Raw genomic sequence first — 27,492 nt, forward strand, 5'->3', positions numbered from 1 at the left:
GAAGAATTTTCAATTATTATCAAATATATGTCGTATATATTTCAAGATATAAGCATAGTCTTTATTTCCGATGACATCACTATAGTTAAAGTTTATTTCACACTTCTTTGATATATATACTTGAATTGAATCTATACTTAATAGGAGGTCACATACGAGGCTGCCGCGTTACACGTCAAGGTAACTTAGTTTATGAAGGCTAAGATGTATATAGTAGCTTATATTTTTAACACATAATTGTATACCAGTTACATTCACGTATTAATATAATTCGATTTTCGAAATAAAAAATTAACCAATCACGACACGACCGACGTGGATTTGACTTTAAGATTCAATTGATTATATTGTCAAGTATTGATTATATTGTAAAAAAAATCGATCATGGTTGACTGAGTTTTTACTGTTATTTAATGTTACTCGCGTACATTTGCCGAAATATATTAACAACTTAAATATATTAAATATGCTAAATTGACACTTGCATATAAATATATATATGCATGTATGAAAGCTTAGATAGGTACCCATATAGACCAAACACCTTTACTTAGAAGTCATAATATAACTTAACACTATATGTACACTCATGTATTCCTATATACGATGGTCTTAGGACAATAATTCCGTTTTTCCTATCTATTAGAATTAAATTTAATTTTTTACACATTTGTTACACAATTGCACTGATCATTCGATATGAAATTACGTCTCGCACATTCTTATACCAAATCTCGATATAATATTTACAATACGATATAACTATGTGAATAAGTTATAAACTAAATTGGTATAACAATTATCTGAAATAAATCTAAAATTTAAATAGGTACATTTATTTACATATATTTTATTTTAAAACTCAATTATAACTAATAAGTTTTATACGATTATTAATTCGTTTAATATTTTATATGACTATCAAATATTATATAACATTTTCGATTTCAACTTCTAGCGATCCATTGTGAAATCGAAGTCAAATAATTTGAATACAAAAATGTTTAAACAAAAGATTTCAACGCGCACAAATAATCAATTTATCGGAATATCGATAGACAAAGGCGATAAGGGAATCGTATTGATCGCATTATCACTGCGATTACTTCAAGCGTTATGTCATATAGCTTATTGTTTTGGGCGGAAAAAGTTTTTTTTTATCTAAACAATAATTCCTGAACTTCCGAGTTAATCTATAATGAGTACAGATTATTATTCAATTTAAAACCGAGTATTCCTTTCATAGTTCCAATAAGATTTGGTATACGAATGGGCGTCAGTTCAGAGGACTCAGAAGGACACTTCGCGAGAGTCCCACAGTTCGAGTTAGGCCTAACTTCGCCGACGCCCGGGGCGCGAGCCACTCGTGCATCGAACATCTACTTACTAAAAATGCGCACAACGACTTTAAAACAATCGAAAAAATATGTACACAATTATTATACATGCCCCGGGCGGAGCGTACGATATCACAAGAACACAAATCACGCTCACAGTGAGTCCAAGGGGTAAAGTTAGTGAGATTAGCGATGAGTGTCGGCGCTGGTGCTTACCCGCGGCGCGGCCAGGGCGCGCTGGGGACGCGGCGCGGCGCCTACGCCAGGGGGTACTGTCACAAGGGCGGCTGCGAGTGTGCGTGGGCGTGATGGTGGTACAGCGGCGACTGGTAGTAGTTGTCAGCGGGCGCGTGCCCATATCCATAGTTCACGTCGTACATCTTCAAATCCGCCTTCGTGTCAGCACCCGGCAGCAGCCGAGTGATGCTAAATGGATGCGGCGCGGGTGCGTACCCTGTCGGCTCTTGCTTCAGGTGGGCATAGTGCTCGAGCGCCAGCGGCGTGTGTTCGGGCAGGCACAGCTCAGGCGCGGCATGCAACTGAGCCAGCAACTCATCACGCATCTCCTTCTCCTCTCCGGGTACTGCTCCGCCGCTACCAGATTTTTCGTGACCATGTTCACGCTTTTCATGTCCATGTCCGCCGTGGTGCGTTTGAGCAGCTTTCTGCGCCTGCCGCAGAGATTCTTTCTTTTCATCTTTAAATCGTTTCTGCCGTCGCAGGAAACAACCATTTTCGAACATATTTCCGCTATCGGGGTGTAATGTCCAGAAGGAGCCCTTGCCGGGCTTATCGGGTGTCCGCGGAACTTTGACGAAACAGTCGTTGAAAGATAATGAATGGCGAATCGAGTTTTGCCAGCGCTGCTGGTTCTGTCTGTAGAATGGAAACAGGTCCATAATGAATTGGTAGATCTCGGAGAGAGTGAGCATTCGCGATGGATTGTTCTGGATTGCCATCGTGATTAGCGATATGTAGGAGTACGGTGGCTTGGCGTGCGTGTAGGACCGACGGTAAGTCTTGTCGTTGCGCGCGCGCTGCAGGGCCGAGGTTGGAGAAGCGGCCTCCTGCTCGCGGGGCAGCGTGCCGTAGGGTACGGCGCCTCCGCCGCCCATGCACGATGCCATCGTGCTCGGCGGCGAGTAGCCGACGCCCGGCGAGCCCATGCAGGATCCGCTCGCCACCATGTTGTTGGTGTAGAGATTCGGGTAAGGTTGAGCTGGCATGCAGCCCATTCCGTTCACGTATGGTGGCGCAAGGCCCGGTGATAGCGAAGATAGCGACGCGGACGTCGGCACGTCGCCGTACGACAGCTTCTGCGAGATCATGGCTAGCGCATCACCCGCGCGTGCACGCCGGCCAGGGGCAAACACTCGCACTGATTGAAAGAGTAAATAGAAGCCGGGGGCCCGCGCTCCCCTCCACGGCCGGCCATGGGAGCTGAGGAGGCGTCACCGGCCCGGCCACGCCCCTCGTTGCGCGCGCATTCCTCCGCCGGACCCCTGCGCCCCTCGCCCCTCGCCGCGATAGCTCGCGCGTCCGCCGCTAATAATACCGCAGCAGCTCGGAAAGATAAAAACATGAAATAATCATAAGTGCGTTAGCGGGAATGTGTAGTTGTGTGAAGCTTTGACTATCGCCTGCGGACTGTTCTTGAAATATGCGCTGAATGTCGCGATCTTTTACAATTACCTATTGCACCATTCGTACATTAGGCGGTTAGGTAGCCTTATTGTAATATTTTATGTGTTAAAAGTGTCGAGTAATAAGTATCATAAGTTGCTATAATTTTCAAATTCTCGAATTAAAAATAATCTAAATTTTTATTAATTTACATTTCTTTGTCATTGTCTTAACGTGATATAAACAAGAATTTAAATAAAAGAGTTTCTATAATTGAAGTAGAGTTAGAGTATTATTAAAATAATTGCGATAATCGTAATAATTTGTCTTTTCAAATACAGATTGAAATAAGTCCTACGCTTAATTTTTAAAAATATTATTTATGATAGAATAATATAATTCAAACATGACTAGTGCTATAATAAAATGAATAAAATTAATTCGGATTAATTACTCATCTTCATAAAAAATATCTTTTCTCGCAATAGGAATATTTCGTGACATGATTAATAATAATTTGAAATATTTTTAAGTAACAGCAAGCGGAAGATTCTTAGGTATATCGCGAAACATCCTAGTAATATTATAAGGAAACAAGTTTTACCGAGCCGATCGTTGTAGAAGACTCTTAGTGCTATACTATTAGATTGAGTTCGTTGTCTAAAAGTAATTACCAACTTTAAGTATTAAATAATAGAAATTTAAGTAATCATAAACGCTTAAATATGAATATAATAAATTACAAAGTAAGCTTAACAATTAGGCTCTATATCGATTAAGATATTTGGAACAAAGAAAAGCTTGGGAGACCAGTATCTTCGGCATTGGAAGGTAGACCGTACAATAGATTGTGACAGAAAATGAGTCTAGGATGTATCTAAAAGCTGATATGACATAGTTCTAATACTAAGATATATTATATGTCCGTGCAAAATTTAAACGGGCTGTAAATGCATTAAGGAAAACATAATTCTATGCGTCGCTTTGTGTTTATGTATAACATCAGAATATCCTTTGGAATCAATTTCAAATATTTTAAACATGTGATATTTTAAATCGATAATTAAATTGTTAGAAGTCATATAGTAACTTAGCTATTAAAAAAATACAACGAATGTGTTATAATGATATTCATATTTCTCCAACTGTGAGCTGTGTTCGAAACGCTTAAATTATTTAACATTATTTACTTCGAATAAAATGCCCTTCTATAGCATAAAATATATATACTTATATAGCATTCTTGCCACCGGTCTACGCGATCAGGATTGTACAGTAACTATTTTTAATTCATATTTGTATATATTTAAGGACTTAATGTTAATAATTCTTAAATTATATAATTTTTAAATAAAATTAAATCGTTGATAGCTTTAAAAGTGTATCTTTTAAAATCCACATCGACGCTGATTGACACTGGTACTTAGAAGGAAAATATTAATATGTGCACAAAAGAAGTTTGAAATTCGTAAAAAATGGCGAATTTAAAACACTGACTAAATAGGTTTTGTTGAAAAATAGATATCTTGAACATTGAATCCCACATAAAATAAATATGTTTAATAATTGGGGCATGGGTATTGATTTGTGACGATTCCGAGTTTTTTGAAAGAAATGTTTGTGAAAAATTTTCATAATTATTACTGAGGTGAAATACAAACAATAAACTAAAACAAAAGAAATTATTAGGAATTATTATTTCATGTATATTAATATTGTATTTCGATTGTTAGACTCCAGTATCACTTACAAACAAGGTCATTAGTAGAATTTGTTGAATTTGTAACTTTTATCACTGTTAATCGATGTAAACAAAGTAGTTACTTAATTACTTGAATTTGGTAAATAACAAAGTACAATATATGTTAACTAATTATAATTAAACTAAAGCATTATTTTTGAGACATATATGTAAATAATAATAACAATATATAATTATTTTGTATTATAAAGCAATTGTATGTTAAGAACAATAAATGTAATTACCTTTATTTAAGCCTATAAATGGTGTATGTTTTGTAAGTTGTACTTAATAAAAAAATTATTAAAATTGCATATTGGAATTGCATGCAATATTGCTTGAGTTATGTATAATCTTACACTGTTATATAATAAAATTACATTTAATAATACTAATTTATGAATCTAATCGTAAGTAAAGTAATTTTAATATTGAAAAACTCATAATAAATTTTAAAAAAATATGTACGGTACTTAACTACCTACTGACTTTTTCTATATTTGCTATATAAATATATATACTTACTTGTTTTTTTATTTATTTTTTTATAATTTAAGAATTATAATTGCAATTATAGATATCAAAATTAAATAATAAATAAATAAAACATTGATATTATTTTGTTACATATTTACCAATTATTTATTTTAGAAATTTAAATAAAACTACAACATCCGTGAAATGAACATATATAAATATATATATATATATATATATTACTTTTCTCTTAAACTACCACATCCTACCTCCTACATACATTTGCTATAATATTTAAAACCTTATAAGAATATATACGGAGGTATAATATGACTTTAACAGAGATTGCACAACCATTTGTCATTTTCCTCTTTGATCTATGAATATTGTTTTAAATATTATGTTATAATACTTTATTATAGAATATAATTTATTTTAAATCCCAGCTGTGGGATCTAGATGCTATTGCTATTGCTTAAAAACTATTCAAAATCATCAGATCGATGTCATTTTATTAAACAGAAATATAATTTACAATATATCCAAATTCTCGCTGCAGCGTCGAGATTTTTATATTATTTTAACAATTGACAGTTCAAAGTGGAACGCACTCAGCAACTCGACACCGGATCCGAGCTAATGGCTGTTGCATGTACCCTCATGTAACATGAACTGCATTGGACTCATGTATTCGTATTGAATGTCTTATTTACTACGAATATACATATTATAAAACTGTAACGGGGTCGGATATATAATTTTTTAAAGGCAATCTTTATTAATAGATAGAGCGGTTCTGGACACGTTCATTTTATAATATCTGTGGTTTCTTTGTTTATGTTTACCTCTACATGGAATAGTATAAATTAAACTAAGCACGGCCATTGTTCGGCAGATTGGAACTATATTAGATAAATACTTTTATTTGAAAAAAAATATCCCTTAAGATCTATATATTACTATATAACGATAATCCTATGTGTAGTTATATATATATAGCCGAGATGACCCAATGGTTAGAACGCGTGCATCTGAACCGATGATTTCGGGTTCAAACCCAGGCAAGCACCACTGAATTATCATGTGCTTAATTTGTGTTCATAATTCATCTTGTGCTCGGCGGTGAAGGAAAACATCGTGAGGAAACCTGCATGTGTCTAATTTCAACGAAATTCTGCCACATGTGTATTCCACCAACCCGCATTGGAGCACCGTGGTGGAATATGCTCCATACCTTCTCCTCGAAGGGAGAGGAGGCCTTAGCCCAGCAGTGGGAAATTTACAGGCTGTTCATGTTCATGTTCATATATATATATATATATATATATAAAGAAATTGACTGTTTTAAGGTGACAAAACTAAATGAAAATCTATAATATAGTAATTTATAGGAAACTGAAGAGTTTTCTTGTTTCAAAAATTATTTAAAAATTAAACTTTTTGCCATAGCCTACTCATCAAAAAAAGGTAATTTTTATTGTTTATATATTTGGCGGTACAACTCGTGAGTTGAATGAACTCTTAAAAATCTTATAAATTAATTATATATAATAATAATCATTATTTTTGTTCTTATTTATTGTACCTTAAGACCTAATACAATATACTGCTTAATTGCTACGTATGCAAACATATTCAAACCTAACACTTTTCAAATCTTGTATTGCTTGAGCAAATTTTTAATTTACCCAAAATGTATCATACATAGTTATTACGAAGATTTTACTAGCAGAATAAATATCCAATCTTAAAGTAGAACGCAGTCTTTTCATATAAATGTTACCATTGTAAAAGCAATGAGCTTGGAATCCAAATTACCGTGCGCTTGTATTACACTAGTCGACTTATCCGTTAGGTATACAGGAATAACACGGAGACGTTCTTTCACGATGGAATTACATAATTCGAATCTCAAATTCGATAAAAAAAGGAATGAGAATGTTAACATGTTAACATTCAGTAGTATATCTTTGTCTTTGTGTGAGTCGTATGTATTATAGCCGACGGCTTAAGATACAGCACATTGAAGATATAATATTCGCCAATTTTTTTACTATTTATAAAATATTAATTTTTTACTGAAACGTAGATTTTATGAGATTATTTTTTTTTGCGCAGGATTTCAAAATAGAGCGTATTAACCATTAAGAAAGGTTTTTTGTAATTCATCTTCTAAGGGGGATGAATTGATAGAGGATGAATGAAAAATCGGTGTATTTCTGTATATAATGTTTCCTATATATCCAATGGGTAGGCAGTGTCGCTATAATTGTGAAAATATGTGAACTGTGATTTACTGGAAACACCAGTGCTGGGGAAAAAAAGCCAATCGGACCTTTAAATTTGGAGTTCTAAATTTGTATTTACAATTAATTACATCCTATTGGGTGGTAGATAACACCGTAACAAAAATATAAGATTTGAAAAAAAACTATAATTAACTTGTTTTATTCCAATGTCTAGTTATTCTAAACAGTTCCCCTCAATCAAAAGAAAATAAACAAAAAGCTATTGTCTACCAGACACAGATTTGTGAGCTCACAAATCAGTTAAAATATTATTAAAATACTTTTTATATACTTTACATCTTGGCACTACTGAATATCTGAATCACGCTATTAGTATTTTCAATAATAGTTGATATATATACAATCACGTAATTCAATTAAGAGGAATTGACTTCTAGCTACTTATGCTATGTCAATTTTACGAATTATCGTGACACAATTATAATGTACCTATATAGCCTAAACAAACACATTGCTATGAATTGAACGAAATTGTTGGTACACAAAGCACAACACTAACTACGATTGCATATGTTAACGTCACTAATTATATATATATAGAGCCGAGATGGCCCAGTGGTTAGAACGCGTGCATCTTAACCAATGATTTCGGATTCAAACCCAGGCAAGCACGACTGAATTTTCGTGTGCTTAATTTGTGTTTATAATTCATCTCGTGCTCGACAGTGAAGGAAAACATCGTTAGGAAACCTGCATGTGTTTAATTTCAATGAAATTCTGCTACATGTGTATTCCACACATGTAGCATTGGAGCAGCGTGGTGGAATATGCTCCAAGACCTTCTCCTCAAAGGGAGGATATTTACAGGCTCTTAATTTTATATATATTTATATAAGCAACAAAATACATGACATGATACGTATCTTATTAAGTACTTAAACAAAAGCTATTATTTAAATCTAATTAAATCATTCGTGCTACAACAATTATAAAAGAAGTAGACTTAAATAAAATCATCTTGACGTCGGGAGCACTGGCAACTTATGGTGCGTATTAGACAGAACACGAAACATAGGTACGTATTATCAAAAATAAACAAAACAATTAATAAAGCAAACAGTCAGACGTCTTGGTAACTCACAACGCTAATTAGTCTGCTTCGTAATCGCAAAAACAACAAAATACTCCACCACTGCATTTTCTTTTATAAATAAACTTACTTTGTTATTTATTGACTGTTTATGCTTTGAATTTCATTCTGATTGCCATGTATTTTATTATACGCTAGACGTGTTTATATGTACATAACTAATTGCAGCACGCGATTTCGCCCATGTTTTTAGAGTTGGGCGTCAGGTATAAAAAAGTAGCCTATGCATTTTCTGTGGGTTCATACTTGCTTCATATTCATCAAATAGACAGAGTTACTTTCGCTTTTATAATGTTAGTCTAGTGTTCGCTCAGTGGCCGAAATTCGATCGCAACCAGTATTCAAAAATTAAGGTAAACTTGAACAAGGGAGTTTTTGTAAAACAATAGTAATTACAATTGATTAACGTAGCAAAAACCTTTTACTAAAACAAATATTTATTTGTTTATTTAATTCACGAGACTCCAACAAAAGATACACACTAAATACATATTCTTTAAGATTAGACAATTTAAGCGTTACAAGTTGTGTGCTCCTTCAATTATAGGAGACCACATCATGCACTAAGCTTAGGCAAAAAAAAATAATATTAAATACAATTAAGATAAAAAGTAAAAAAAATATACATAGCAGAAAACAATCATAAATTAGTAATTTAAAATTAAGAATAGCTTATTCATTAAACATTTTTTTTTTTTGTGTTAGGTTAAAAGTTTAGCTAGACGCACTCTGAATTTGGGCAAACTGTAACTGTTATACCTTTTATTACAAATTCTGGTAATTGTTATTATTATTATTATTATGTAAGAATTAATTCCTTTATTACCAATCAAGTAATAGTTCTTTTATGGACAATAACAATTGTTGATTTCTTTTAGTTCGATGATCTAGTCTACTGGTTGACTCTTGCATTCTTTGGTCTGGGTTCAATTTTGACGAGTATCCTCTACTGCTGGTTACCTGAGACCATGAATTGCAGACTACCAGAGACTATCAAGGACGGTGAAAAATTCAGGAGGTTAGTATCACAGTTTATTGATAATTTGTTTATACATTGACATTTTGTGTTAATTATACTTTTTTAGTTACAGGAACAAACAAACAACATATTAATCAACAATCCCATTTACCCCGAACTAAGCAATAAAGTTGATGAGATTAATGAATTAACGTAAACCCTCGCTAACGAAGAGTATTCGATTCTCTACTGGAGTTAAGCCTAAAGTAGTCTTACATGATTTTAAAACTAGTATTAAAGGCTAGAAGGGATATGAATCATGACTATAATTTAATTAAAGCCATACATTATTTTTGTAAATTTGTATTGGAAATAGTTCCAAAAACGATAGTACAAAATTTTTACAAGGCATTTTGTATATTTCCTAAGTGTGTTACCAGTGTAGTACTATGAGAAAAATGAAATAATGTAGAATTTTAATTTTGTTTTTGTTCTACCTATAGGTTCTTGAAATTTCAAAATGTCTTACACTAAAACGTTAAAGTGATGATATACCTATACCTAACAGAATTTAAGTGCAAAAAATTTAAATGCGATCGTATTTCCGAGGTAGATTAAGCAAAATTCTTTTGATCAAATTGTTGCAATCTACTTCAAATACCATACCGGTAGTTTAAATACAAGAGTAAACTACTGTTCAAAGCAAACATCCGATCATGAAGACAATTGTTATATTTCTAAGTATCATTTTGTATTTTCTATGCTGTTATAATATTTCTGTAATAGTATGACTTGGAAATAAACTAAAGTATATGAAGTTTATGGACAAAATAATTCGAATGACCATATTAACCGGAAGCTCTTGCTTCTATAGTTTAAACGTATATTTATGTTTAGTATATTCTACCGCCAAACAGCCGTACTTAGTATTGTTGTGTTCCGGTTTGAAGGGTGAGTGAGCCAGTGTAACTACAGGCACAAGGGACGTAACAATTTAGTTCCCAAGGTTGGTGGCGCATTGGTGATGTAAGGAATGGTTAATATTTCTTACAACGCCATTGTCTATGGGCGGTGGTGACCACTTACCATCAGGTGGCCTATATGCTCGGCCGATACCGATATAAAAAAAAAAAATTTGCTGTGGCATCTAAATTCGCTAAAAATTTATGATCAGGATGACAGTAGCAGAAGTAATTTCTTTTAATCTATATGTTAGTTATTCAACCAATATTTCTCTCTAACTCTGAGTCACCATAACTCCAATACCAACGGGCATTTTTCCATTCTGTAACCTTCTGCTCTAGTTGCGGTCCATCGGTTTCCCTCGGCCGTTGGCCGTATTCCCTTTTTCTATCTCCCTGACAAAAAATGCTAAGAAAATTCTTTTTTGCTCCATAACTTAATGCAGATAATTAGTATTATTCCTACGAAGAAATACTATGTACTGTGAATTTTTATACGGTTTTAATTGTTAATTTATCGGGTATTAAAATAGAATCTATGTTTTACAAGTTTAAAAATCAATAGCTTTCAAAATAATGAACAAAAATGACGAACAACTTTCAAAGAAAATATACTAGGCATTGAAAAAACACAAACTCCTAAATTTTGACGTCGAGAATTATCCTGTTAAAGGCTTGACGCATTAGCGTCGTTGAACAAAGGGCCAAGATACCTTGACCGCATCCATCCTAACGAGATAAGCCAGGTACGTAAGCTGAGCAGCATCAATAGCATCACGTATTCATTCCCAACAATCACATTGTCACTATTGTTGCTAAGATCGAACTAAAATTGACGTGAGAATTTGCAATTACGAATCAAATCCCTTCCGAGTCACCGCCCTGTCGTTTGCATTGACGCAAAATCGTTTATTGTTATCAATACATTTATTTTGTTAAATCTTTGAATTAATTCAGTTTTGATTTGATTTTAATATAATGTAATTTGAATGTGAAGATCTCAGTGATCGAGTAGTGTGTACACCGGTTTTCATGGGTACGCCACTCCGAGGTCCCGGGTTCGATTCCCGGCCGAGTCGATGTAGATTTTTTTTTTTAATTTTCTATGTTCTCTTAGGTCTGGGTGTTTGTAACGATTACGATAGAGTATTTGATCAATGTAAGGAAATTTATTGTGAGTGACTAGATTCGATCCGTACGAATCCGAAGTATTATTATATTTGGGGTACATGTCAATCACCTCCTCGTGGTGTACCCTGAGCAACGGGGCCGGCTTGAGCTTACTCGTCAGCCACTGTTAAGACTGGCGGGAGGGATACCGTGGGGCTGCTCCTGGTGCGTCCCTGATCGGCGTCGGGGCGGACCATGTGAGTGGCCTCGTTGGCTAGGAGGGAGTGGGAGAACTCGCTACTCGAGCCTTCCAGGTGTTTTACGGACGACGGAGGTGTTTTACGACGGAGCCTACCATCTTATCCGCCGCAGGGCGTCAGCTTCGTTGACGCCCAGCCTCCAGTGGCGGACTCGGGGGAGTTCGCCACATTCCCACGTAGAGGACGAGGGGGAAGGCGCGCTTATTAGCATTAGCATTAGCGTGCCCTGGCACGGGGCATTAGATCCCGGTTGAGTCCAACATACTCGTCCCGGTCCCCCGACCGGGCGGCATGCGTAAATGCATTCCCTCCTCGTTAAACGAAAAAAAAAGGTCTGGGTGTTTGTGGTACCGTCGTTACTTCTGATATTCCATAACACAAGTGCATTAGCTACTTACATTGGGATCAGAGTAATGTATGTGATGTTGCCCAATATTTATTTATTTATGTGAAAAAAAAATATTAAACGGGTTTGTAGAAGTCGCTCTGTAGAGTTCACTAAGTAGCATTATTGATAATGTATTTGTTTGTATTCCAAATTTATAATTAACATTAATATTAATTATCTGTAAAATTTATCTTAATTAATCAATAACGAACGAACGTTTTTCCGACCCGATACGATTTGTGTAACCTTCAAGAAAAGAGCGTACTCATTCCTTAAAGGCCGGCAACGCACCTGCAAGCCCCCCGGTGTTGCAGATGTCCATGGGCGGTGGTAATCACTTTCCATCAGGTGAGCCTCCCGCTCGTTTGCCCCCTATAACATAAAAATAAATGATATGCCTTAAAATCTAAGTATTTAAGTAGTTAATGTCTAGAAATAAAATTATTATTGTTTCGAAATGTAGACTATATTCTGACATCATTTTAAGGACAAATCTGCACTAGCAATATTATATATAAGTGAGTTGTCCTTTTTTTTTCATTGTTGCTTTTGGTTCAAACTCAAACTAAAACTCAAATTAAATTCAAATAAAAGCATTACACTTACTTATTGATTGTCAAGTTAAACACTTTACTTACTATTTACTGTCTGATATAAATATATTTTATATGATTATTATTATTATTATTTAATTCCTGTAAAGAAAATATACGTGTCAAGCGTTTTTATTTTAAACGGTTCCACAATAACTTGCATACAATATGTACTTATGTAGATTAACCCATAATAAGTAATCATTTAGACAGAAATATTTAATGTACTTGATACCAATTGATGTAAAAATGACAAAAAAAATATCAAAAATAATAACTTTAGTAAAAAAAACTTCAACTTGAAATCGTAAAAATTATCAATCTGCAGCAACGAAACGTTTTTATAAAGCATATTTCCCGAGAGCCCACACACCAAGCCCTTTAGCCATATAAGGTTTATCCAAAACCAGCAAGTTCGGACAAACGATAGCTTAATCTGATCGACCACTAAAAAAATATTATATTATAGCACTGTTGTTTATCAAGGTATCGGACAAAATGCTTATTATATTTTTTTCAATAATCAAATTAACAAAAGTTTGTTGCTAGTCGCTTATATGAGTTGTATTTAATTAATTATCACAAACAAACAGACATCTAGATATAAAGATAATAAAATGGAGTTTAGTTTATGTGTTCAATATTTAAGTAATTTAGAAAATCAAAGTGCAGTATGTCTTAAAGATATATTTACTAATATAACGCTCTGCTTCCAGTGGTTGTTCGACTTAACGCTCCCACGGCACACCATTAGGCCGCTGTTGACTCAGCGCCCAGATCGCGACCAACTAACTAAATTCCCCACTTTTATGTGAGAATTGCCAGAAAAATCGTGTTTCATCCCCGTGCTATAGTCAAATACCTGAAACTCAAAATTCGACAAAAAATACATATATTTTTTCTTTTTTCCAAATTTTCTTATTTTCCAAAACTAAGTTATGCTTTATATATTACCAGCGACAACAGACGAGTTCATGCAATTATTATATATTCTGGAATAACATATCGCTTATGTCCACCTGTGTTATGAATTATTTAATTAATTTTAATTTATTACCCTGGCTTATTATGGATATTGATGAAATAATATTACTAATGGGGTAAATGGTTACGGAGATTACGTCCGACGTCAAAATTACCTCTCCCAGCATCTATGAGAGCCAATAAATAACCACTTACTTTTGTTCATTAAGTATAATACCAGTAAGAGTAACTTATAATTAAATTAATTAGTCACGTACTTAAGTAAATATTTAACGGAATGTCAGTTCAATATCGTCAGAATTATTATGTTGATCACAACGCAAATAGTTTTATTCCGTACAGTGGCCCACTCGGCCATTCTGTACATACTTCACACGAGAGCCATCGCCGTACGCACAAGTGATACATGTTTAAATCGAAACGAATTCATTTTACAAATAATATATATAAACGGTCGTAAGACCACAGTTATTTTACCAGTTTATCTGATTCGTTCGACTTATGCCTAGCATATAAAACTGCAGATCCCGAGGCCAATCAAAACTATTGATTTCTTCTATCAAGACATTCTCAGTATCCATCCGATTATTTATGGATAAGATAGCCCATTTATTGAGAAAGATGATAACTATATGTCAATACAGTGAGCAGTTAAGTTAGACGCAAGTAAAACTGCACTTAGTATCAAGATTACCCTGGAAGTTTTAGAAGCAGTTTGTAAATATACAGAAAAGAGACTTAAAAATAAATTATTTGATTATAAATGGTCACCTCGTCTGATCTGTAACTATTCCTTAATAAAGGAAAAAGCAGGATGCAGGAGCAGCTGTAGGATGTTTATGGGGAAATAAACTATGCACGTTAATCCAAATAATACATCTTTTACTTTTGACTAAGTATTTTGTATTATGTTTACCCTATCCTATGTTATTAATACAAGTGTACTTCACAACGAACTAAAAGTAAATCGCCCGTTGTTGCCAGCATATAAACTTTGTTTTTAGTCAAATCAACAACCATAACACGTACAAATGAAATGAAATAAATTAAAACTAAATAATCAAATTAACAATTACTTTAATTAAATGTATAATAGGTTGAGCTTTTAATTAATAACAATAGATTACTTCATTAATCTTGAAATAAATACTTATGGTAACATTAGTATATTGTTAATGCCATATCAAGTGTGGTATCTAAAATATTACGTCCCTTGTTCTTGTAATTACTGACTGATTTATTCTTGCTTTAATTATGTTCAGTAGAGTCTTAGCTCGTCGTTCTGACCGACTTTAGTGACGTCACTATTCTTAAAGACTAGTGCGGAAGATATGATGGTGCTCGTGTGAGAGCAAACACAGGTGCACTCTCTATTCCCTCCCTTTCATAATCCGATTGGACGCAAATCGGACACGACCGGAAGGAGTTCGAACCAATTCCAAAGTTTAGGCGATTTCCGATTTAAGTTAAACACCACAAAATTCCAGCCTCTGGATTGCCACGTTGAGTTACTGGACAGAAAAAAACAGAGCGTGGCGTGAGTCGCGACCCAACATTTGAACCTAGGGCTTAGGCTAAAAGACATACGAGGTAGTCAATTGAAAAAAAATCGAATTCGCAGTCGACAATATAATAAACTTATGCTTCATTGAATCCAATCACGATAAAAACCATGTTTGGCAAAAGATATCGTAACGCAAAAGTCCACGCGTTTATAATATTGATAATATTGCTTACAAATCGTGTCACGAAAACGATATTGTTAAACATTTAATTATTAACGTTATATAAAGGATGTCGTGAAAATTTGACACGTAATAATAATTAACACAATGTTTTAAATCGTCGCGTCGAAAAATATTTTTCGGGTTTTCCAACTCCGTGGGTGGTCCCATCATGGCACTTAGCGTGTCACACAAAAAATACTACCAAAAAATATGAAAATATTAATTTTATAACAGGTAGAGTTAGATGTGGACATACCTGTAGATTTTTTTTGTTTTATATTAATAGGTATGTTTATATGAAACATTCCCTACCTAAATTAATATAAAATATACATAGAAGATAAAATCTTATAATGCCGATTCTAAACGGTCATTCATTTAAACAAAATTTAAAATATAGTAAATTATAAAATATATTCCAGTATAAATATGCTTTATTTTCTAATATCGACTTAATGTACTTATAAATTATTTATTACTTTCAGATTTGTCATAAAAAAAATTTATAATTTCCTAAAACGAAATTTAAACACTAGTCCAAAACTATTACGAGGAAGATCCACTCTATTCTCACGGAGTACAATGTTTTCCTAGGTCAGGTATGGTGCGCCTGCGCAGGTACGATGAAAGCCCCTCTCCCCGCCCCATGTTAAGAGCTTGTTTCCTTTACTTTTTCAGACGATAATGAAATAACATTTCGTTTAACGTCGGTAATACGTGCCCGTGGATATGTTGAATGAAATAAAAAAACTTGACGTTTGCGTTTTTTTACTTAAAATATTTGTTATGATATTCAGTAAAATCTTAGCGTGTTAAATATCAATGGAAATAATTATGTATTTATTGTACGTCAGTCACGTATTCCAATTTTCACGTGATTTATTCTAGCTTTGCTTACAAGTGAAGTATAAATAATAAATCAGTATAAAATCAAATCTAGGAAGTGACTTTTATACTACTTCTACTATTACTGAGATATATTTGAGATTTCAATTCAATAATCTGGTACTTTGAGCTTATCTGTTGATAGAGACTAAAGGGGGACGACTGTAAGTAATCAATGGGTATTACTTAAACCCTCGAGTTTATTATTTAAGAGAATCTGGTCATTTGATCAATTTTGATGAGTCCCGTACACAACATTAAAAATAATGGTTTTTTTTTAATATGAATTAATTGTAATTTTGTGGGAGATTTTCTTATTGGGGTAGTTATATAAAAGAGTTAATGACCCGCCCAGGCTTCGCACAGATACAATATATTAATAAAGAAAAAATATTCTATGTTATATACGGGACATTAAGAATAATAATAGTTTTCTGCCAAGAAAAAAAATACTTTTTATATAAAATTTTAAATATGTTTTCTAAGTATCTTCAAGAAAACTATTGCTGGACAAAACTAAAATAATCTTCATTCAAGTTAACTTACTATTTGAAACATCATTTTACAATAATATATTCAATGTAAAGATACGGTTACTTAACGTAGATTCCGGCGGGAAAAACAACTAGACACTCTTTTTTTCGCAAATGAAACACAATTAACGGTTTACAACTCGTACATATGTATGTCTTGTATGGAAATCAACGAATACGTACTCCAAACCTTTTAGAATTTAAGTATACTTAAACATATATTTCACAATAATGTGACTTTATTGAAATAAACACAATTTTTAACATTATACAGTTTAAGATTGATTATTTTGATAACAGTCGCCAACATTCCGTCATTGAATCTAAGCGCTGTTAACGACAAGTACTATTCAAATTCCCACGCTCTTAACCATAGAGCTATTCGGCACTATGGTCTCGCTATATTCGGGCCTTCAAAAGACCCTTTCATAGATCAGACCGACCGAACAGGCACTTTAAAAACAATTAAAGTTATGCCATTTACTATTTTTAAAGTAAGGGTTACATGCGAGAAAATTAAAAAAAATGTTATTTGGTTTAATTTTATTAGCATATAAACGTCCTAATGCTGAGCTAAGGCCTATCTCCCTTTGAAAATACTTTTTGGAGCTTATTCAACTACGCTACTCCAATGTGTGTTGGTGGATAAAATATATATTTATTTCAAGGATTAAACGAAAAATAATCAATACTCTTTATTGCATACCAACAAAAAAATGGATTAATCATCATGAATGATGTACAAGACTTTATGGCGGCTTATCGCTGTAACAGAGATCTCATTCAGACGTACTTAAGGTAGAGGAAAGAAAGAGAGACAGGAAAGGTCAATTATATGAAATTTATAAATTTACGTTTTTTTAATTTAAAACATACAATAACATAAAATCGGATTGCAAATTATGAAACTATAGTCATGACAAAATGTTTATTCTTATGGAACAAAATATTATAAAAAAAAATATATTATGATGTTAATAAAAATAAAGAACTTATTTCCTAGTAACAAGTTGCATATAAGCCAAGCCATGTTGAATTGCAAAACCCGCACATAATCCGCGGCAAGTGGTCGCCCTGAGGGATTCCTGGGAACAATAATTCCTCCCACCATGGCTTAAGGTACGCATGTAGGGTAGGGTTCATTGGAATATTTAGTAATACAGAATTAATTAGGGATCGCCCTGCGCTCAAGTACTGCTAATCCAGAGAGTTGCGGTTGTCCGTTGTGATTGTGGGTCGTTTCGTTCAAGACAATAAAACTGTACTTATCTCAGATTTGTTGCGCTATTGCTTTTTAGTTAGGATTTATTTATTATTGCAAATCATATATTTCAATTTTTTCAGATATAATATAATATTTTACTTGCCAATGCTTTTAGGTGTAAAAAATATAATTTGGAGGTAGGGTTTTGTGCAAGGCATAGGTAGGTATCGCTCATCATATATCCTACCGCAAAACAACACTATTATAATAATAATTGGCATCGTTTTTTACCGTTTGAAGGGCGAATGAGCCAGTGTAACTACAGACTCAAGAAAAACAACATTTTAGTTGTATAATTTAGTTAACATTTCTTACAGAACAATTTGTTAGTCTGGCGACCAAATTTTATAGGCTACCGATATCCAGGCCGCTATTAAGAATTTCTTGACAGTGAAACTCAATAACTTTTTATTTCCGATTTGAAATTTGAACACAGGACCTCGATCGACTGAACCTTATAAGCTAGCTATTATACCAACGAGGCGTTGCAGAGTAAAAAGTAAATATAATGAATTAATGGTTATTTCATTTTATGATACCTATAACTATATGTATTATATAGTAAATACATTCTGTTTTTTATGATCCCACACCTCGTTAAGTTGAAATAAATACATAAGTATACGGGGTGCATCTAATCAAGGAAGGGTTGCCTTGTGAGGGAGAGGGGTAAGTACACGGTAGCCGAGACGGGCGTTAAGTGGCTCTCGCAGTAAAACCATCATAAACTCATATCTTGCTATGGCGTACAGGCGAACGAAATATTGGACGTGGACGATGATTTTTTTGTTTGAATAGATATTGAGTTAATTTTTACGTTCGTATATCAGAATAATTATGTTATTAAGGATATTTGACTACTATTTAAAAATTTATTTAATAGCTAAAAACGATAAAATTAACAAATGAATCAAAACCGCTTTAAAACTGTACTGTGGGCCCATAAAAGTATTATATTTTTACAAAATTATTTAAACATACAGTTGAATAAGGCTGGAATTGGAGGGGGTACATGTCAGTCACCTCCTCGTGGTGTACCCTGGGCAACGGGGCCGGCTTGAGCTTGCTCGTCGGCCACGGCTAAGACTGGCGGGAGGGATGCCGCGGGGCCGCTCCTGGTACGTCCCTGATCAGCGTCAGGGCGGACCACGTGAGTGGCCTCGTTGGCTAGGAGGGAGTGGGCGGGCTCGCTACTCGAGCCTCCCAGGTGTTTTACACCGGCGGTCAGCGGCGGAGCCTACCATCTTATCCGCCGCAGGGCGTCAGCTTCGTTGACGCCCAGACTCCAGTGGCGGACTCGGGGGAGTTCGCCACATTCCCAAGTGGAGGATGAGGGGGAAGACGCGCATGCCCTTGGCGAGCCCTTGGCCTCACCACTCGGCGGCATGGTGGAAACCCGAGGATGGTTTTAGTGGGTAGAACAGGGCATTAGCATTAGCGTGCCCTGGCACGGGGCATTAGGCCCCGGTTAAGTCCCACATACCCGTCCCGGTCCCCGGCATGCGTAAATGCATTTCCTCCTCGTTAAACACAAAAAAAAGGCTGGAATTGGAATGGTAAAGTCTAGCGAGAAGGACCGGTACAAAACTCAGTAATCACTCTTATAAGGGGATTATTAAATAAATAATTATTATTAATTTTAAGTAACAATATCGATTGTCTTAATAATTTTATTTCGAGTGCATATATTAAAAAAAGTTTATACTTTGTAAATATATCCGAATTACCTGCGCCTGTACTGGACCACCCGAGCTGGAGTAGTCTTGAACCGACTAGTTCTTTCTAGGAGTGTCCACTCCGTTTTAAGAACAAAAGTTATTATTCGTCCATAGACAATTATGTATTCTTAATGTTCCATTTTCAATTAAACATATACATACTTCTATAATTCTATCTGCTTTATAAAAAATATAATTCTAACAAACGAGATATGAAAATCAAATATCAATAATTTCAGTCATTCTTCGACAAAAAAAGTTTGTTTATTTTGGCTGACCATAATCAACCCTTGATAGGAGCGTCAAGAAAAAGTGTTAAATGTTTGTGTTGGCAATTAAAAGGGGGCAGACTACGGACGAAGCAAATACTACGTGGGTGGCCGGTCCTAGTAGCCTATTAAGATGTTTTATTTTCTTAGATTCTAATGGAGCCTCGTCACAAGCAAATGTTACAAGCTTCATTAAATAATAGCACACCGAATATTACGCAACTTTGGCCAATGATATTATTTTGTTAATAGTTAGTGTTGCCATCTAAGTAACTAATAAAAAACGACAGAAGAAAATTTCATATTTAGAATTAAATTCTGAGATTTTCTTAAATGTTACTTTTAATTTTAAAAAACTTAACTAAGATCTAATAAACAATCCAACTTAAATGAACAGAATCAACATAAACATTAAACATACTTGTAATTGCTCTATATAATTAAATCAGGTACTCACTAAATATTAGTATTGACATTGATTTAGTTCTCAAGGAAATACGAAATAACATGATTAATTAAATTAAAACCAAATAAAATTAAAAAATACGCGTGTCAGACACCACGCGCCCTCTTCAGTGGTCATGGATGACAGACTTCACAATGAAAAACACACGTTTGACTATATGTGCAATATTATTCTAACTATAAAAACAACATTTCCTTATACCTATGACAATAAAGTTTATTTTTGTGTAACATTCATGGTATCTATAAGAATACGCCGCGGTAACAATGTCGAGCGATCCAAAGGGTCCGAGTAATTGAACTGCAATTTGTTTATATTAGGGACTTAGAAGATAATGGTCAGCGGTTTAATTAATTTTGAAGAGCCTATGAAACCGCTTAATTGGTTTTCCCACGGAAAATAGCAACGTATTCTAGTTGACAAAATAATTTACTTTTGATTAATTATATGACTTTTTTTGGTAAACGTGAGTAATTTGGTCGATATTAAAAGAATAACGTTACACTCAAATTCGCCTACAAACTTTTACGCCCAAAAAAGTGGTGGTTTTCTTGGTGGTAGCTGGTAGGTCTTTGCGCAAGCTCATCTGGTGCCACACACTCATCAAATATACTACCGTCGAATATCAATGCTTAGTATTGTTATGTTCCGGGTTGAAGGATGAGAGAGTCAGTGTAACTACAGTCACAGGGGACATAACATCTTAGTCACCATTGATGTTGACGAATTGACGATGTAAGGAATGGTTAATATTTCTTATAGCGCCATTGTCTATGGTCGCAGGGCACTACTTACCATCGGGTGGACCATTTGCCAGTGCGCCTAACTATTTTATAAAAAAACGGCTTACTTAAAAATCAAATAACGTAACTAATATACTTAGTTTACAAATTGACTTACGAATCTAATCACATTATCACCTATTTTTATTGCAATGTTACCCGTTTAGAAGTCAAACACCTGGTTTTAAGCACATTATGAGGCTCATCCCTCATCTATAACAATACCTGGATTCACCCTCACGATCCCACGCAACCCCTGAGACTTGTAAAAATATTATTATAATTATATGCGCACGTTCGGACTTCCGCAATTTTTTACTAAGAGGGGTATAACTGTCAGTTTGACGTGCTCTTTTTAGTGTTGCCAGTATTAATATGTAATTTGTCGGGATGGGTTTTGTGATAAGCGTAAGGGTGTTTGATTGATTAAATAAGTGTGCACGGGTAGATAGGTGCTGTTTAATGCTTTTGAATTGTAATGACCTGATGGTATCACTAAGGGAAAATTATGATTATTGTTTCCGCGCCATCCTTTAACTAAGGCCTGTGACACAAATATTAAGAAAATATTATCTAAACAAAGTAATGTCAATAATAAGTATTATGTAATTTATAAAAAAAAATGATAAATAAAAATGTTCAACCATGCTTATTTTTTTGATAACAACATGTTTAAACTATTGTTTAGTCTAAAATGGAAATCACTTTCAATTAAGTAGTGGATGAATTCATTAAAAAAAATATAAAATCAACTTAATGTTCAGATGCGTTGTCAATATAATAATCATAAAAGCGAACACCCCGACATCATATACGTAGAATCACCCTCGTCATAGCGCGGTCTCCACACAGGTGGGCTTAATCAAATTATACAAATTGCACCATACAATATTCATCGCGTAGGGAGGAACTGGCATTGTAGTCGATGAACTGTTACAACTGTTTAATAATCCGTTATAGTAAGTGAAATATCTTGAATTTTTTTTTATTAAGAAACATTTTGTAAGTCCAGTTTAAGTGCAACAGTTACAGCTACATATAAGCAGGGTTTCATAATGCAATAGGTGTTTCAAAAGAAGTCACTCCTTGTCACTTTATCACGAGTACATTGTTTCATCGGCCCTCACTTTTTATAATTATTTATCTAGCGTTATATAGTTTGCATACTTTTTCATTAAAAATGAAATCATTTCTTAGATATAAATTATAGAAATACCTACATAGGTTAAAATCTACAGGAAATCTAAAAAATTATGTGATGAAAAAAATTAAGAAATTACAGGAATCATAGTATATTTAAATCAACTGTATGTCTACGATATGGAAGGCAAGTGATAGTAATAAGGTTAAACACATTGAATTAATCAGTCCTCTATTTATATTGTAAAAAATGTTATGTTAATAATATGCAATATCAAATAATATGTTTGATTGCTATTTTTTATTTTTATAGTCGTAATTTACTATCAATTTACAAGAAAATCTTTTAATATATTTGCAAACATCGATATTTAGACATCCTTTTATACCATCACTATGGACAATCGACAACTGTGATTAATTCATGTTCAATAATGAGGTCGAGCTTTTTAGCTCGCCGCGAGCGACCCGCCATTGATTTGTGCCCAATTTGTCGCGCTGCGGTCGTCTGAATATTTGATCTGTCTGCGTAACGTTGTATTTAATTATTTAAATTATAAGTGGAAAATTCCGACCATTTATCATGCGGTTCGGCGTAAAATTATTAAAATACATAAACCTTAATCGACTCTTACTTTACTGTAATTTCATTTCAATTCGTAATTACAGATTTGGTACGTATTGATATGTTAGTTATACACGTGTATTGATTGAGCGTTTAACGAACCACACTTCAGTATTTATTTAATAATAAATTAAAATATATTATATTTTTGAAAATGTATTCATTTGTTACAAAGTTTTTTTCTGTTACTTCATTAGCTAAGGTGGAGTCGCATACTGCCAAAACTTAAATGTACTCTCGTAATAATATTGTAAAGTTTGATAGTTTTTAATTGATTATTGTTACTTATTGTTTTTTTAATATGTGAAAGTCTTATTAAAGATTTAAAAATGTATATTGAGTATCATCAATTAACCACTTTCTAATTTCCCCTCGTCGGAAAATACTTAAAAAAACCGATTCTTGTCACTCATTCCCACAACGCGTGCGATGACGCGTACGGAAGTTCCCACCCATCGCCCATCACGCGAGATTGCGCACGCGGCGGCCAGGGCGCGTGCCGCCTGCCCTTGCGCATTCTGTTTTCATTCAAAACATTCAAAATAGAAAACAATACCCTTTGTCTCATCGAGTAAATTACCCCGGGCTAGGGTTAAAAACCAATTGAACTGACATTATTATAACGACACTGTTTGCTTAATTTTCCTTTGTTTCGTGGGGTCATTAGAAATTAGACACAGTTAGGTTTTAATCATTTATTTTATATTTATAACCTTATACCAGCCATTGAACTTACAAATTGTGACATTTTAGACAGTTACATAATAATATAAATAATTGTAAATGAGTATTACGAAATGAACCACGCACCATTTATTTCAAACTAATTTGTACAAATTGTAAACAATGTACTGTCAAACTGAACACATTTCCATATTCAAAACTCAATATGTGAATACAAAAAATATTAAGACTAAACGTTAGTTGCTAAAATGATGATTAAAGTCAGATCAAATACTGAACGGTGATTGGTCGTCTGTTGCGTCATCCTCTACCACCGAACAATCACAATTCAAATAAAACTCAATCAGTTAACCGTACTTTGATCAGCATTTCAAAATCTAAACATAGGTTATTCAATTTGTTTTCCATTTGTACATATTAGATAGAAACAGATTATACAATATTAATGTGCAAATTAGTGCTCCCTTTAAATAACTATTATACGAGACCTTTTGTTTGGTAAATCTTAAACATTAAACTATCGCCAAAGCTAATCAACGCTTTTAACTTTAATACACAACCTTAAAATACTAAATTGGTATAAATATGAACATGTTTAATTATGAACGAGCATACATAGTACCATATATTTTGAATACGACAAAATAAAAAAGCACAGAAAAGTATATTTATTATATAAAAGAAAATGGCACAGAGTATACTAATACAGATATTTGTTCATGGGCGGACATGATTACGAATAAGGCACCATCATTTAATCTAGAACACGATCATTACTATAGTTAACATACGTTTGACAATTTAAATTAAAAAAAAAAAACAAACGTCCTTGCATTTAACGTCAACAAAATTATCATTCAATTCACTTTTAATCGTTTTAATGTTACATTTCTTGAAACTGTCATATGACTAACATTAAACATACAAGGATTAAATAGAACCTACGTCAAGTTACAATTATAATAAGTTAATAAAAATCTATGATACTATCTAAAGATTAAATTTATTTTAATTTGGTATATGATTTAATTGTAAGATAATAAATAAGTGAAATCAGTCTATTCTAAATATGAAGTCGGTGGTTAGTACAATATAGATTATATATTCAGAAAGGTTTTTTTTTTTTTTATAAATCGAATCGTCAGTTATTGACGTCGAAGGCATTTCTTTGACAGTAACTCTATAGGTCGCTACGTGTGTAATGAGGGCTATCGGGACTGAAATCGAGGCGCTGTATGAATGTAGAAGGAAGTTTCTAGAAATGTCAAATTGATATTCACTTATTATTTTGTTGTTTAACTGTTTCAGGCCAAGTCATTTTTTTCGGAAACGTAGATCCTTCTTTTTCGGAACAAAATGGGTACGCGCAACACTGGAGACAATCAATATTTTTGGTTTCGTTTCGTTTTGTTTGGTAACAAATGACGATTGTAACAATTACGATAGCCCTCATTGACTTATATCTACGAAATATTTGTTTATACATAATATCTATGTGTGCGTCATTTACTTTAATTTATATAATATATGTACTATACGCGTCGAAGAAAAAACGTGTAAATGCTTGAATGGACTAGACAATGAAGAACTATGTTTATCAAGTATGCAAAATCTGACAGGACTCAGAATCAGAGAAAGTTACTCTTAAGTAATTTAAAAGCATGTTTGTTCGATGTTGGATTAGTTCAGAGTATTCTATCAGATCCTTATCAGTATCTGCAAGGATGCTCCTAGAATTCTATCTAATTGCTATAAATAAAAAATAATGTTTGAACAAAAGAAAGAAGGGACAATGAGACTGGCTTACCTGTTTGGACAAAATATCCAAAATTAAATTTAAAAAAAAAATGTGTGCAAAAAATATTTATCTCTAGGTGCTTCTTTTGGCTTATTTTATTGTATTATTAGAATATTCATGATTACAGCACAGAAATAAGCCACTTTCACTTACGTTATTTTTTATCTAATATAATTATAAAATCACTACAGTTTTTTTTTATGATAACACTCCGGTTGAGCTACCAAGCCGAATTTATAGACGCGGCCAATTTTATAAGCCAAATTATGCATTAAAGAAAAAATCCTAGTAACTGAAATGTGAGCATTTATAATTACACAGACAAACATCAAAACTATTTGAGTATATTGACAAACCCTAAAACAACTTGAATCATAATAGATAACACACTATCAAAGAGACCAAAATGTACTTCTAATATTAACTTATTTCCTAGTACTTATTATTCGTGTAATCGTTTTTCGTAACAGGTAATTGTTTTCTATTTATAAAGTATCGTTGAGCTGTTAAGTCAAGTTAATAGGAACAGCGACGCCTTAATAGCTCAACAATGAACAGTGAACTTGGCTATGTTAAGGTTGGCAGTTCGATTTTGACGCCTTTTAATTTTTGCCACAAACTAACAAACTAAGTATAAGAAGGGAAGTAATATTCGTATTTCCTTAATACGAGGCCTTTGATTTAAAAAAATAACCAAATCCACTTTTATTTTTATGAATTAAATCAGGATAAGTTAGCCAAAGTTACACATTTTCATTAATTATTATTATATATTTATTTTATTAATAGCTTTTATAAATATTAAGACAAACATCAATCAAAAAACACTATTTGAGTATTTAGACAAAGCGTTAGACCACTTTAATCGTATACAAATTTACTATTAATTTTATGTGAACCAGAGAGCTCTAGGACTACTAGTTTATTTTATAATAATTATTATTATTGAATATTTTGATACAACAAGAAATGATATACATAACATGAGGAACCGATTGTTTTGAGTTCTATGACTCGAAAAACTACATACAATATACAATAGCACGTTTTGAAGGACTGTCGTTGGTTTGTATGTATAATAATCGTATATACATATATATCTCCATAAAAATATAAATAATGTTAGATTATAATCTATCCCGCGAGATTATAATAATGCAACGGTATGTACTCGTTTTGCAGAAACGTTCTCGTCACGATAGAAAGGGACAAAAAGGCTTAACTATGATTTTTTGATATTTTGAAACATAAATATATTAATATCTAAGACTGTTTCTATTTCACTCTGACCGATGAATCTACTAAAATTCTATTAATTACGTTTAGGATCTACAGGGGTGCTGATATTAGTTGTATTTTGAAAAGTTGTATTAAAATAGTTCTCAATTATCCTGTTTATATGTTATGTATTGTCGGATGTAACTTTATTGTTCTGATTTGATTGTGATGATATTTTTAAGTTAAGTGAAGCTTCAAAATGGTTATAACTTAGTTTTGTCCATTTAACGTTTATTTAATGTCGGTTTTCGTAATTTTTTGAAAAATAAATTCTATATTATACATAAAATATAGGAGATAGATCTTTTATAAATATATATATAGATAGATCTTATATAAATTATTTTGTTTTCTGCCTTACCTACACTATCGTGCTGTCAATTTGACAAGTAAATGGGTTCATAGCGCAAAAACATACGAAATTAAAACTTAAGGTTTTTTAAGAAGCTTATATTACATAGTGACATTAGAAGTGAGGCAGTTCTATATTA

The 27,492-nt window shown here is 33.3% G+C and overlaps 1 protein-coding gene across 1 annotated transcript; it reads right to left on the bottom strand.

The window, feature by feature from the left end:
* Positions 1 to 386: 386 nt before the first annotated feature.
* On the bottom strand, positions 387 to 2,917 carry LOC113396091 (silk gland factor 1). The gene has a single exon (XM_026633875.2). The coding sequence runs from the start codon at positions 2,663 to 2,665 to the stop codon at positions 1,613 to 1,615; it is 1,053 nt and encodes a 350-aa protein (XP_026489660.1). The 5' UTR covers positions 2,666 to 2,917; the 3' UTR covers positions 387 to 1,612.
* Positions 2,918 to 27,492: the final 24,575 nt, after the last annotated feature.

Source organism: Vanessa tameamea, chromosome 19 (genome assembly GCF_037043105.1).
Source record: "Vanessa tameamea isolate UH-Manoa-2023 chromosome 19, ilVanTame1 primary haplotype, whole genome shotgun sequence".
Taxonomy (NCBI): domain Eukaryota; kingdom Metazoa; phylum Arthropoda; class Insecta; order Lepidoptera; family Nymphalidae; genus Vanessa; species Vanessa tameamea.